Below are 15,430 nucleotides of genomic sequence, written 5' to 3'. Positions count from 1 at the left end.
CATATCGCCTGGCTCCGCTTGCCTCACTGGCAGCAGCCCAACAGGGTCGGCATGGTGGGTGCTGGGAAAGGGGGTCCTGCTCAGTGCTGATGGGGTTTTCCTCTCCTTCCACTCCGCAGCCAAGGGGACAGGGAGGAGGCCAGGAGCAGTGCTGGAGGGTGGAGGTTTCTGGGGGAGCCAGTTCTGGGGTATGCACCGGCTGAGGAGAGAGGCTCCTCCCAGTCCTTTCGGTGGCTTCTTTTGGGGTGTGTGGTTGCATCCACACTGACTTGGGGTAAGGAAGCAGCGGCAGCTCAGCCTTTGAAGCTGCCTCCAGTTTATTGCCCTCTCCAGCTCCTGGCTCAGAGCTCAGTGAGATGGGGCTGAAAGTTGGACCGTCTCCAACTTTGAATAACAAAACCAAACCCTTCATTCCATTGCATACTACCAGAAAAAAAGCACTGGGGATCAGTAAACCTGTCCAGTTTGCTTTCTCTCTGTTTCTCATTCTCCCCATCTCGCGTTTATTTTGCCACTTCAGTTTGTGATTTTTTTAATTGATTAATTAATTTCTCAGGCATCTACTGCTCAAATTAGTCTCAGGGGGACTTGCAACATAAGTGTGTATGTGTGTGTAAATGGTTAAGAGCCCATAGCCCTTCTAAATACCTGAATATCTGAGGGTCAGTCAATGGTCTTTATCAGGAAGGCTGAACATGAGTAGGGGGAGGCTTGTCTCTTCTCTTCCCTGACTAGAACACAGGTAGTAGCAAGCGGCTAAATACCTAGCAATTGTCTAGTTCAGCCCCAAAAAAATTGCAGTTGGAATGATTTTATGATTTTTAAAAATCTTGTAACTTGTAATTGCATGCTAGAAAACTATTCATTATTATTATTTTATTTGAATGTTGTCATGAAAATTCACCAGCAATTTAATGTGAATTTTGCCTAACATGCACCTTTTTAAAAATGCAATTTTAAAAATACAAAAAAGCAATGTCCCCTAATATAGTTTACTTTTGCACATTATTTTCACTAATATTTTCATCTTTGTACACACATTACCTTAGTAACTTTCTGTACCCAGTACTTGGCTGAAGAACTGCATTGTGAAATTCAGAAAAGTGAGAAACTTGAACAACGGCTTTGTTTTGGTTTATGTATCATTTCAGGAATTGAAGATTAGAAAAGTTTGCCTCTAAATGCAAACTGAACCGCAGCCCTCCAGCTGTAATACAACACTAAAATATCTACTTTGCTTATTTTTTTTTTTATCCTGGCCTTTTGCTCCAGGCTGAAACAATCTGGGTGTTTCTATTTACCAACTTCCATTTGGGTGTGGGGCAAACAACAGAGGAAGAAGGAGAAACGAGCATGTTGGTCTCTATCTTATGGGGACCTTTGAACTGAAACAAAACAGCAATTTCAGAAGCAGCACCAGCAGAATAACAAAGCAACGTGACGCCTCTGCCGTTTATCTTCCTTTCAAACTGATTTCAAGGGCTCCACTCTGTACATGTGTACCATCTAAAATCGATTCTGCCCACCCCACAAAGCATCCCCTCTCAAACCAGGGATTCCATTGATCGTTTACAGAGCACCCTTTCCCAGCCCTAATGAATGAATGTTGACGAAAGGTGGCTGTAAGCCTGCGGTAGTAATGGTTGGAGGTGTGCTTAAAATCAGTCTGCTTGCTTCCTCTCTCCCTCCCGTCTTTTTTTTTTTGCATCTGTTCTCTGCTTTTATGGCTGGATGGGTTTATTTTTTTACGGTTCAGTGTTCTTTCCATTTGTTTTGCTTGTATTAGTCATTTATAACGTGACATCGGCAGGCGGAAAGCAAAGCTGCCATTTGGATGCAGAACACAGCAGTTGCAGGGAGCTGCTGAAACAACAGTCTACAGCTCCATGTATTAGCAACAGTAGAGATCAGAGAAATCCTATGGGGCGAATTCTTCAGCCAGCCTTATGAGCATTTCTCCCTAACTCTTGTCAACTGTTGGAAGCTTGCATGTGTAAGTTTCATTTGCAGGTGGTAGCTCAGTGGTAGAGCACCTGCCTTGCAAGACGAAGGCCCCCGGTTCATTCACCGGCATCTCAGGTACGGCTAGGGATGTCTCCCGTCTCAAACAGTGGAGAGCTGCTTCTAGCCAGAGCAGACATAAGAAGAGCCTTCAAGATCAACCCAATGGCCAGTCTAGTCCAACATCCTTCTCTCACAGTAGCCAACCAAATGCCTGTGGGAAGCCCAAACGCAGGACACGGGCACAACAGCTGTCCCGCTTCTTGTGGTTACCAGCAACTGGTACCGTACAGTGGTACCACTGGTTGCAAATGGGATCCATTCCGGAGGCCCGTTTGTAACCTGAAAAGAAAGCAACCCGAGTCTGCGTGTGGCGATTCGCCGCTTCTGTGCATACGCATGATGTCATTTTGTGCATCTGTGCATGCGCGAGTGGCGAAACGTGGAAGTAACCCTTTCCGGTACTTCTGGGTCGCGCGGGATGCTACCTGAAAATGCGCAACCTGAAGCTAACGTAACATGAGGTATGACTGTATTCAAAGCAGGCTGACTCCAACGGCGGAATACAATAATGAACTAGATGCATCAGTGGTCTGACCTCAGTATAAGGTGGCTAAGAAGAATTCACAGGAATTTACCCAAACATATCCTGGGATATAGCTGTGCCTGGAACCGGGTGCCTCAACATGGGACTCCCAGCAGTCAGGCCCTGGTGCCTTGCATCACCAGCAGTCTGTTTCCATATCAAGCCTGGAATACTGAGCTCTGTGCTTTGAAGGGGCAGTACCAGACTGCCCGAGTAGTCTGTCAGCTGACTTCCAGGACCAATCCTGGCCCACCAGGCCCTATAAAAAGAGAGCAGGGCTGCCCTACCCCAGGTATGGTGAAGAAGCCCACCTCAGGGAGCAGATTTTGAAGCACAGAATTGGGGTGGGGTGGGGAGCAGAATTTGCCAACTTCTTAAATTTATTATATAATTTTTAACACCATGCGATTAAAATTTTCAGATTCCTTAGCACCAGGAACCAAACTGTCTTGGGCTATCTCTGAGAGAAAGGAGAGGGTGAGGTCATTGGGACTCCAGGCGTCAACTGAATCTCCAAGAGGATTAGACAAACTTGTGGAAGATGAGGTTATCAGTGCATATTTTAGGATAAAATGCATTTAGAAATGCATACATTGAGAAAAAAATACATATTTACATTTTGCGGGGGGTGATATTACATATTCATATATTAAAATATGAATTTGGGCCTGGATTAAAAAAAAAAAGAATACAGATCAATGTGCATGGCAATGCAGCAAAACAGATTTATGAAGGGCCAAACAGAAAACGACACATATTGGTAGTCGGGTGATCTGCCCACTCCTAAAAAAAATCACAAATCTGCCAGAAAGGCATTAAGTTGGGGCAAACTTTGCTACTGGCTGGCTACTGTCAATGACTGATAGTCCTAATGGCTTTGATTTGACCCCATTGCTGGAGACAACATGCATCTGAATACCAGTGGCTGGGAATAGTGAGTGGAGAGAGTGCTGTGCGACTCAGGCTCTGCTTGTTGGAGCAGAGGGCTGCACTAGATGAGCCTTTGGTACTGATCCAACAAGGTTGTTCTTAAGTTCATCAACAATACCACTTTTTCAGCTGTGGTGATTTGACAGTAACGAGGCCAGCGATATATCCCATGAAAGACTCGCCATCTATCTATCTTGTACAGGAGGCATTTTCAGTCTAGCTAAGCTATTAGTGCCTAATTAGTTGTTAATACTACTACTACTACTACTACTACTACTACTACTACTACTACTAATATGTTGCTTAGCTTCCCCTTCTCTGTCCATTTGCAGCCACATCAATTTCCCTATTGAGGGCTTGAATAGGCCTTTCTGTTTATCAGAGACTGAAGGCTGTGGTGCTCTGTAGCATACCTCTCCTGGCTTCTTGTCTTCATTAGCAAAGTTGCAATCTGGGAGTTTCCAACAGCGGTGCAACTTTAACAGCTCTGAGCGATGTGTGAGATTTCAGAAGAGCATACTTTGCCTTTGGTGGGCTTTTGCGCACTGAACCGCACTGCGCCCGTGCTCATTACTGTCAAAGGTTAGACAGAGCAACAGATTAAGGAAAGAGAGAATAAATCCTCACCATCAGCTGCTTGATCGTCGGGTGCTCCTCTGTTTCTCTGCCTGAGGCAGACTCCTTGTGAACAATCTCAACGCGGATATCGTTCTTGGCAGAAACCACACCTTTCAGATCTAAACAAAAGAGCAAGAGAGTAAAAGTTATCCCCCCACAAAGCTGCTCCATAACATTACACAGATCCTAGCAGAATAGCAGTAGTGTCTACCTCTGCCTGCATAGGTTCACACATTAAACTTTAACAAAAATATCTTCATTCAGCTAAAATGCAACCTTGACCTTTTGATTAGAAATGCAAACCACATTGCAGAGAAATGCTGCTGTTTAAACTATTAGTCCGATGTAGGGACCCTATAAAGAAAAAAAAAGCAAGGAAGTACCCAGCCTCTGATTATTTCCAAACATTATCCAGTTCCCTCTATGTTAGTTTATCACAAACAAAAGCCTAACTTCCACCTCATTCACTTGCCAGAGCATGGAGGCTCCATCAGTTATCCTGGTGCTCTGGCAATGAGATTATTGCTCCTGCTTTGGGGGGGGGGGAACCCAGTACTGCACTCCTCCAATTTCTCCCTCTAACACACCCCTGCATGGCATGCCTTTCTCTGGAGCTTTGACTTAGTGCAACTTTCATTTGCTAGGAAACCGTTTTCTCACCTGCCATTGTACCCTAGTGTATTGGACAGAATTCCGGGAGGAATTATAGGGCAGGGCTGGGGAAACTCAGAGTCAGGGGCCAAATGTGGCCCTCCAGGCATCTCTATCTGGTTCTCAGGACTCTCCCTGCACAACACCCCAGCCAGACCCCATGACTCCCAGGCCAGCCCTTGCTTTGCCTGGCTGAAATGTGTCATTGAGCTCTGATAATGCCTTTTGCCTACGTGGATGGAGAGCAGAGAGGGATTGCACAGAGGTAAAATTTACATGTGTTGCGCCATACATTTTGTATTCTGGCCTGACCCATTCATGGCATGTGGCTTGCAGAACTGCGGGGTGTGTGTGTGTGTGTGTGTGTGTGTGTGTTCCCCACCCCTGTTCTATGGCACAGATGTGATTTATGTAGGGACTCTAGAAAACAGCTCAGTATTGCTCCCCCTGATTGGCAGTGGCTCTCCAGGGTTTCAGACAGGATTTGAATCTCACAAATAGTGAGATTCAATAGCTTAAGCTATTAAACCTCTTGAACTATGAATACAACCTAGACCACACAGTCTATGAGACCCACAAAGTCAGGTGAATCCCCATTCAACAATGTGTGCATTTTTTTTTTAAAAAAGCCCTTTTACTACAATATAATGAACATTGCAATTATAAGACAACAATCATAAACAAGTTTAAATTCCCATGACTCTAATATGTTTTAATTGTTTTCATTATGAATTTTTTAGCTGTTGTAACCTGTTCTGGGACTTGCTGATGAAGGGCAGGTAATAAATACAACAACAATAACACACTAGCACATCCCAGGATTGCATGGGCATCTGATATCTAAGTAAATTATATGGGGATTTGTTAATCATACTTCACTTTGCTACAGTTGTTAGTTTATTTCTTTATGCCTGTTTTTTCCCTTAGGTAATACAAACGTGCTGGGGTGTACAGGGTGTTAGGGGAGGGGAAAACTGTGCTCCTTCTGGGGTAGTTTGTCCACCTTTGGTCCCCAATCTGCACTCAACTCTTGTTAGTGGCTCCTTGAAGCTGTCAGCATGTGACAGTGGCCACACCCTGGGAAACAGCTTAGACTGACTGGCTAACCCAGGTGAAGGTAGCCGATGGGTCTTAAATCCTTCGTGCGTTAGAGACTTCCCCCACATGTGAAGACAGGCTCTGGTGGACTGAGAAGACAAGGCCAATAGTGGGTCCAGTGGTCAAAAAGGTGTTTTCTGCGTGCGCTGTAGAGGGAAATGGGACGCAGATGAGGCTCGTCAACCTGGGAAGCTAGGAGAAGGAAAACTCTGCCTTGAGGGATATCTTTGGGAGAAGAAAAGGCTAAAGAGTGAACCCTACACAAATCTGGAGTGGAGCCCCTCAGAAGCTTAGATAGCTTCTTGTATGCCTCTTTCTGGCAACTCCTACAGCCAAGCTAGTGACAAACATATTGCTCTGCTTTCCTTTGGACCATATCAGCAAGGCCAAGAGGGGAATCTTGTTTTCTGGGCAGCCCAGAACCTCCATACACGCTACCCAGGCTTGCGTCCCGGGGGGCAACTTTGGTGTTGCTAACACAGCAACCTGAAGGCACACTTGATTGTCTCTCAAGACAGATGGATGTCAACAACAACAAGGTTGGGGCTGATCAGAACTGTAGTCCAAACATCTGGAGGCTGCCAGGTTGTAGAAGGCTGTAATAGAACCTTTCCAAAATGAGGAGGTGAGTGGCAGGGGGACAAAAGCTTAAAGGCCCTTTGCTTATTTATTTAAGTAATAAATGGATGCTTTTTATGCTCACCTTTGCAGTTCCTGCACATCCTGGTTTGAGCCAGACGGCCAAACTGGAAGTACAGAGTGTCCATATGTGCAACGTGCTCTTTGTTTGCTCAGCTATTGCATCTTAGTGAATCAGAGGCATTATCTAATTAGTTAGCTGCCCAGCAAAGTAGGTATTCTCAAGGAGAGCCCTGCACAGTCAGCGGCAGATGCTGAGCTGGAAGGGGATGGCCTGCTTTCATGCAGCAGCTGAGAGAAAAGAAGGGCAGTGGGATTTAGCGACTTGCGTTCCAGCCCCAACATCTCCCGCCAGTTTCCCAGGAGGAGAATGATGCTCTTTGAAGAGACTGTTTTTGAAAAATTAAACCAAAGATACCAAACAGCAGGCCTGAAAGGAAAGAAAATGCTTTTCTCTGTGTGTGCCTAAGATTAAAGGCAGCAGAGGAGGTAAACCTAAACAGCTCCAGGCTTTGAAGAAACAGATTGAGAAATGGGTCTGCAATTCATAACTGGCCTTTGTCTTTCTTAGGATCTCCCAAGCTAAGCTGCAGAGCAGGGATGGGGAACCTACAGCCCTCCAGAACATTGTTGGACCAGCTACCACCATCCCTGACTACCAGCCATACTGGCTGGGGCTGATAGGAGTTGGAGCCCAACAACATCTGGATATAAGAAGGCATCCTTTTCTATTCCTTCCAGTATTTGTCTCATGCAGCACTGTTTTCGTCCCCCTGCAGTTCACCTTCTGCCCAAACCCACCTTATTTGTCTTGCTGTCCACTGTGGTGAAATCACGTAACTTACAGACTTGAGAATTGTAGCCATGCAGGAAGAACCAGCTCTCACTTCAGGCAGAGGTTGTGGGTTGTATTAATGGGAGATAGAACTGGACACTGGTCCAAACAGAGGACTCTACCTCACCAACCTCAGTTTGCAATCAGGCAGCTCCTCACTACCTGCCTGCCTTCTTATTCATAGCCAGTCCTGGGGGTAGCACTAGCTGTCAGCTTCCCCCTCCGTAGTCTCAGTTTTGCCCTTGTAGAACTTAGCAGGAAGGAGGATGGGGCAAAAATAGAATGAGTTGGCTCTGCCTCTCATTTGTTCCATCTCTATCTGTCATTGGTTCTTGCTCCATGTACCATGTACCTTTCACCCTACAAGTCTCAGTGGGTACCAGCCACCACTGGAAAGTCTCAGCCATGACTTTCAGTAACTTCTTCTGTTCAAGCCTTGTTGAAATGAATGGGAACTGTGGGGCTGGCACAGGAGAAGGTCTCCATGGGCTGTGCTCCATGCTAATTCGTGGGAGGGGAAGCCATTTGTGTTTGTCCTCTCAGGTAGTGATATATCTTGAGCCATTTCTGAATGCCGCCAGTCTGTTTGCTTAAAGGTGCATGCAAACTGGCATCTTATTAAGCATGTATGGAATTGGGCTGAATTTAGTCATTTATGTTGGTGTCCTTGATTTCCCGTTTGATTGCAAAAAATAATAATCATCCTTAAAAAATGGGGTCAGGGGGAAAGAGAGACCTGAAAAGTCTTCAGCATTTTTCTCATCACATCCTGCAGATTGCAGCTGGGGAACTTAACAACTTGAGCGACTCGGCAAAAGGGGGCACTTTACAACCTAATCTGGAGACACATTGGAATGGGAGTTGTTTTGAAATCCCTATAAATAATGCATGCTTTCAAGTGACAGGCTATGAATCATCTCTTTGGCTGGTTTTTTGAAAGATGGAATACTTTATAGGAGGCACTAACTCAAGTGTTCATGTGTCTGCTGTTCAGTCTATCATCCCAACAAGAGGATGCTTGTGGCTTCCAAGAGGCAGAGAGATAGCAGAGATGTTGAAAGAGAGGGAAGGGTATGGGGCAGGACCCTGGTGCCAACTTGAGCTTTCCATCTCATTATTGCTCCAAGGAGGCCCACACTCAAGACCTCCACAATGCTGCTTCCATTCATAAGCACCGAAACAAACATGTAGGAAGAATTACTTGCAGCGAAAGAGGATTTTACACAGGTGGCAACAGTTGTGCACAGGGCAGCCTGCACAAAAGAATCTTCAGCAGATGGCCATACAGTATGGCTACCATCCCCAAGCTGGTGTACTCCAGATGTTTTGAACTACAACTCCCACCATTCCTGACCATTGGCCATGCTGTTTAGGGCTGATGGGAGTTGAAGTCCAACAACATCAAGAGGCTGCCAGGTTGGGGAAGATTGATACGTGGTGTTTAGCATTTATAGTGCCTGAGGTGCCAGCACATAATGGCTGCCATGGGCAGCAGAAAAAAGAGGTGCCTGTGCTCTGTACCAGTGAGTTTCATCACAATAAAAGCACTGCAGCCAGCCATTTTTGTTTTCATCCCAAAGGTGAAGAAAGGCATGCAAATGCTTGTCCAGCAAGGAAATGCAGAGGGGAAAAATATAGGTCCCTTAGTTGTCACAAGGTAAAAAAGAAAATCAAGGTTACTAGTACCTGGAGTGTGTCTGAATTAGCATCCCTTCCTCCAGGGCAAAGGCTCCTTAATTGATAACCTGGTGCCACCAGCCAAATCAATACTTAATTTACTGGTTTTCTTATACCTTTTTCTTGATAATGTGTTCTGAGACCACTGTTGGCCTATCCTCCAGGCATCTACTAGTAATGGGTTTATGAACACATCAAGATGGAATTTTCCAAGCTTCATGATGCAGGAAAAGCATTTATCCCTTCTGGTTTTCTCCCCTTTTTCTTTCTTGTAGTTTATTGCTTCTTCCTGTTCTCTGTCCAAGAGTAGAAATAATGTCCTGAGCACCAAAAGCCTCAGCATTTAATCACAATGAAAAGCCAATTACGGCCTCATAGAGTCCTCTCTTAGGGACGTTACTCCTTAAATAACTTGTGGCTTGTAATGTCATCCAGGAAACAACAACAGATGTGTATTAAGCCCGTTAAAATATGTCCCCTGAGGAATCTCTCTGCTTACTGTATACATAATTTGCTTGTGATGCCTTTTGCTTCCTCTCATTAAAGCGGGAGTGAGAATCGCCTTCTGTGATACCTGCTCCACCGCCCGTGACCCGTCATTAGCTTAGTCAGGCTTTTCCTGATTCCTAGCCAAGAAATTGGAGGCTGTGAGCAAGCAGATTTCAAGAGTGTTTTTGCTTCAGGATGGAGGAGCCCCAACTACTGACTGCTGAGTCACCTAGTAGGGGCTCTGGTAAACCTTTATTGAGGTGGTTCCCCATGGTACCTGCTAATGTATTTGCAGGGTCACCTAATGGGACCTCTGGGAAAAATGCATTTGACCATAAAGAAGCTAGGCTGTGATTTGGAGCAGTTCCAAAAATAAAAAATAAAAATAAAAATAAATAATTTCTCTGCTTCCCTTGGGAGACAAATCCACACACTCTCCATAGCAGTTAATTCATTTTTTTTCAAAAGTACATTAAGATTTCTAAAAGAATACACATCCATAAAAGAGAGAGGAGGAGGGAAATCATACTATTCACTACCACAACACATTATCCCAAAAGTAGTTAAACTAGAAATAAATGGTTTTCTACATTATAATTGGCTAGGTACTTCATGCAGAAAGCAGATGATCTAAATTTCCATTAGTGCCAAAATAGCTATTTCAGAAAGTTACAAGCTTTGCCTATGTTAACTGAAACGTATCTGATCCCTCTCAGTTTTCCCAGGTCCTAACAAAATTTGCTAATTTAATTAATGGTGGAGTTTCTCCTCATCTATTGATCGGATTGCCGAGGTTTTCCATGAGAGTTTTAAAAGGTGTCAAGTCTGGATTCTAAGGCTTGTTTGTCTATCCAAGCATCCCCCAACCTGGAGCCAACAGCAAAAAGGTATATGTATGATGGAAATGGAGATCAAGAGCTCACTGGGGATTGCATTTGACTGCGTTGCTGGGGTGGGGTGGGGGGAATAGATATTTTTTTTAAAAAAACCTTGGCATCTACAGCAGCAATATACATTATATGAGTTGAGTGCTTGCTCTACGTATCCTTCCAATTTTGAAACAGAAATATTCTGCACCTCTTTGAGAAATGCCACCCCAAGGTGTATTTACAAGTACAGCTCTATGGAAAAACTGTTGCGCTGGAATTGGCCAATAGACAATAGACTGATGTTTTTGTTGACAAGTATATCCAGATTAGTCTACCCATCATTTTTCCTATGCAACATCTCTGGCTGCTTGAAAGCCAGAATTCTTTCATGTGGAACAAAGACTGCTGCACGGGGCGATTTCCAGCCCCAAACGCATCTTGTGTGCTGTTTGTTGAATGGCAAATGCTGGTGTAGGTCTTCTCTGGAGATGGGATAGCATCTGCTGGCCAGGCAGGTGTCCCCCCCAGAAAGTTACTTCTACAAACTGGACGGACTCTTTCCCTCCCTACTCTCGCCCAGAGAAGGGAACAGATAATGTTTGAGGAGTTTGCCAGGAAGAAGACGTTATGAGTGACAGATGGCCATATGGTGGCAAATGTGCCATGCTGAGCATTGGTATTCTATGTGTTTTCCTCATCTAAGCAGCATATTTTGCAAGCAGTGAGGGATGTAAGACAAAACACTTCTCTGAGGATATCCTCTGTGGGTTATGGAAGCATGGTTGCACACTCCTATTTTAGAGAAAAAGCCATTACACTGCAGAGGGATGGTGGGTGTCTCACACAACTCAAAAAGTTGTCTCAGAAAACTGCAAAGTTCAAAAGTCTACTGAGGCCAAGCCTGGAACCTACAGGAGGTTTGAATGGGTGATGTGAGGTATCAGGCAATGACATCAGCTGTGTTTCCCCCAGTGCTAGCCATAAGAGAGATTGGCTGGGAATGAGGATCACTTCCCAAGGAAGAATCTCTCCACCAATGAGGTTGCTTCCTCTAAGCCTGGCCTATGGATCTTTGATGACAAGTCTCTGATAGGACTGAAGATGATACAACTCTCCTGAGATTGGGGTTCACTTTGCATCATTTCTGCTTTGACACATCCCACTGCTATTACACCAATAAGTTGGCGGTCCAGGGATATCCCTGCCAGTCTCAAGTCTTAGTGGTACTTACTGGGCTTGTGGCACAAATCCCACTGTGGAGTCAGCTGGCCCATCAATGGATGCCGTTTTCTTCAGCAAAGTGCACACCTTCAATTTTCAGCTACTTTTAAATCGTAAACACATTTACAGGAAATGTGTGGGCTCCGTAAAACTCAGACCTTTTAAATGCAAGCGTGTTCATGTTTGTTTGTGAAATTCTTTCCCAAGGGAAAACCACCTGATTGGTTGAATTGACTCTTTTTGGGAAAGCAGCAAAAACATGAGTTTTGTGTGTGTTTTTGCTTTGCTTTGGGGGCTCAGTACTCAGTTTTAGGAATTATCTCTTGCTTTTAGGGTGGTCTTGTTTTTATTGGTGGCTTTTACACATCTTTTAGTCAACCTTTTATCCCCCTGCCCCAACATATTCTTAGTTGCTACAGAGAGCTGATGCTAGCAATATAGTCTTATAGGAACTGATCCGTTCCTCAACTCTGCAACAAATGTTTGGTCCAGAAAAGAGTTGTCCTCTGCATTTTGCACTTCTCCTAATTTTGTGATTCTCAACTGCCTGACGCTTTCACAAGGACCACTGCCACATAACTGGAAACCTGGACCAAAACTAACAAAATGAATTTCAATAGGGACAAATGTAAGACTCTGCACTTAGGCAGGAAGAACCAGCTGCACAAATATAAGATGGAGGACGCCTGGCTTGCCAGTAGTACATGTGAAAAGGATCTAGGGGTCTGAGTAGATCGCAAGCTTAAACTGAAAATCGCGTTATGCAGCAGCAGCAAAGCAAACAAAACAAAACAAGCAAACAAACAAAAAGCTAATGCTATTCTAGGCTCTATCAACAGAAGTATAGTGTCCAGATCAAAGGAAATAATAGTACCACTCTATTCTGCCTTGGTCAGACCACACCAAGGATACTGTGTCTCATTCTGGGCACCACAATTTAAGAAGGGTATTGACAAGTTGGAATGTGTGCAGAGGGTGACCAAGATTATCAAGAGTCTGGAAACCAAGCTATATGAGGAACAGTTGAGGAAGTTGGGTATGTTTAGCCTGGAAAAGGGGAGACTGAGGGGAGATGTGATAGCCATCTTCAAATATCTAAAGATGGAAGATGGAGCAAGCTTGTTTTCTCCTGCTCCAGAGGGTAGAGCCCAAGCCAATGGATTCAAGTTACAAGAAATGAGATTCTGACTAAACAGGAAGGACTTTGACAGTAAGAGCTGTTCAACAGTGGAACAGACTCCTTTGGGAGGTGGTGGGTTCTCCTTCATTTGGGTTTATAAGCAGAGGTTGGATGGATGCTTTAGTTGAGATTCCTGCATTGCAGGGGGTTGTATTAGATGATTCTATCATAATGTTCATTCCACAATTGCAAGAAATTGGGGTTTTAGGCCACCCCTGCACTATAAATATAAAGCAGTATTGTATCACTTTAAACAGTCCCCCAAAGTATCCTATAATTTGTTAAAGTGCTGGGAGTTGTTAGGAGACCCCACAGAGCTCCTTGGGAAGAAGGTTTGATAGTTAAACCAGTCTGAGAATTGAAGCCCTGTGGGGAATAGGGGTAGCCTAACAACTCTCAGAACCCGTACAGTTCCAAGGACTTATTAGGGGAAAGCCATTACTGCTCAAAGTGGAATGATACTACTTTAACTATCTAGTGCAGATGGGGCACTAGCATGGCAGCACTTATGCTCTGAAATTCCCTGACTACAGTGGTACCTCCAGTTACGAACTTAATTCGTTCCAGAGGTCCGTTCTTAACCTGAAACTGTTCTTAACTAGAGGCGTGCTTTCACTAATGGGGCCTCTTGCTGCTGCTGCGCCGCCGGCACATGATTTCCATTCTCATCATGAGGCAAAGTTCTCAATTCGAGGTAACTCTTCCAGGTTAGCGGAGTTTGTAACCTGAAGCGTTTGTAATTTGAGGCGTTTGTAACTTGAGGTACCGCTATATTGATATTAGGCAGGCACCTTTATGCCACAGTTTTCACCACGTACTTATTTTATTTTGTTTTGCTTAAGCATGCTTACTCAGATATGTATTATATTACATACATTTGCTTTTAAAAATTGTTGATTACCCTGTATTTTGGCAATTTCATTATTTTTTTTACTGTTTTAACACCTGTTTTGAGTGCATTTTTTTAAATGAACATTTTACACCATTTTATGTACACCACTTAGATATTCCTTTTGATTAAGTGGTATAGATGCCTTGTTAAATAAAATAAAATATATATTAGGATAAAATCCATTTAGAATTGTGCATTTCATATCTTAAAAGTGTGTATTTAAACAAGAATGTTCATGCAAATTAGATTAATGATAGAAATGGTTTGGAACGGACTTATGAATGAACACTTGCAAAAGTGATACAGCCTAGAAATACACTGATCCACTCATGATACACACACACATTTCATGAAGCAGATTCTCATTGAACAAGGGCTCCTTTGCTGCATGGGAGACCCATGGAACTTGGCACTGCAGTTGTTAATATGTCTAGAGGGATTGAGAAAATACCTGTCAGCAAGGACTAAATCCAACCTGTATTGAATTCCAGTGAAAACAGAAATGGGAGTAGAAATTATATAATAATAATAATAATAATAATAATAATAATAATAATAAATAATAAATAATAAATAATAAATAATAATAATAATTTATTATTTATACCCCGCCCATCTGGCTGGGTTTCCCCAGCCACTCTGGGCGGCTTCCAAAAGAGTATTAAAATACTGTGATACATCAAACATTAAAAGCTTCCCTAAACAGGGCTGCCTTCAGATGTCTTCTAAAAGTCTGGTAGTTGTTGTTCTCTTTGACATCTAGTGGGAGGGCGTTCCACAGGGAGGGCGCCACTACTGAGAAGGCCCTCTGCCTGGTTCCCTGTAACTTGGCTTCTCGCAGTGAGGGAACCGCCAGAAGGCCCTCGGTGCTGGACCTCAGTGTCTGGGTAGAACGATGGCGGTGGAGACGCTCCTTCAGGTATACTGGACCGAGGCCGTCCAGTTGCCAATTTTTGTTTATTCATGCCATGTCTGTAGCAGAAATCTACCCAGCAAATATAATCAGTATTCACTGATGTTCTGTTCAGTCCACAAATGATACATAATTGGCTACACCTCTCTCAAATTCATGTATTTAATTATTTAAGTAAATTACATAATTTTGCCACAGCAGCTAGCAAGAGGAATAGCGTAGTTTTTGGCAGAAGACAAACTGCAGCAGAATGGAGACAGCACTGCAGGGGATTAACAAGAGGGCAAAACAGAAAGCAATGCTTTCTTACATCCATGTCAGTTAGCTCAGTTTGTTTTGAGTTCAGCATGCAGTTCTGAGGGTGGGCAAGGGACTGCTGAAGGAGATCAGCATGCAAATCAACACCAACACCACCTCATACACACTGTTCATGGATGTTTTCAGCTTGTGAATCAAGACAGAGTAGACCCAAAGGTTTCATTTCGAGCCTTGGGAATGCCACTAGCTTGGCTCCAGCCTCCAAACATCCGGTGCTTTGAAACTCTGGCTTTGCTTCCTAATCCAAGCCTTGGCACCACTGCTGCACGCCTGATCTGTCATCATCACAAATATACCAATATTAGATGTTGTGTGCCCTGCAAATAATCCAGAGCCATCTGGTTACATCAAATAAGGAGTAGGTAATGAGCCACATGTTCTCCCTCTGTCCCAGGATCAGAGGAATGATACAGTGTGCTCACATCTATCTTAAAAGAAAAGAAAAGAAAGATGAGGGGAATGTGCAGACGAGACTGATTATGTCTGACCGTTGACACCGCAACGACGAGTTGG

General features: G+C 44.0%; 1 protein-coding gene across 2 annotated transcripts in view; it reads right to left on the bottom strand.

Moving 5' to 3' along the window:
* The window catches only part of KIRREL3 (kirre like nephrin family adhesion molecule 3), a 737,348-nt gene that overhangs the window by 19,747 nt on the left and 702,171 nt on the right, over positions 1–15,430 (bottom strand). For both annotated transcript variants that reach the window (XM_080983902.1, XM_080983903.1), the window contains one exon: positions 4,145–4,254. In XM_080983902.1, the coding sequence (XP_080840028.1) occupies positions 4,145–4,254 (110 nt within the window). The remainder of the gene's footprint in view (positions 1–4,144; positions 4,255–15,430) is intronic.

Source organism: Podarcis pityusensis (genome assembly GCF_964106645.2).
Source record: "Podarcis pityusensis genome assembly, chromosome: 15".
In the NCBI taxonomy this organism is placed as follows: Eukaryota; Metazoa; Chordata; class Lepidosauria; order Squamata; family Lacertidae; genus Podarcis; species Podarcis pityusensis.
This window is presented reverse-complemented; position numbering and strand designations above follow the sequence as displayed.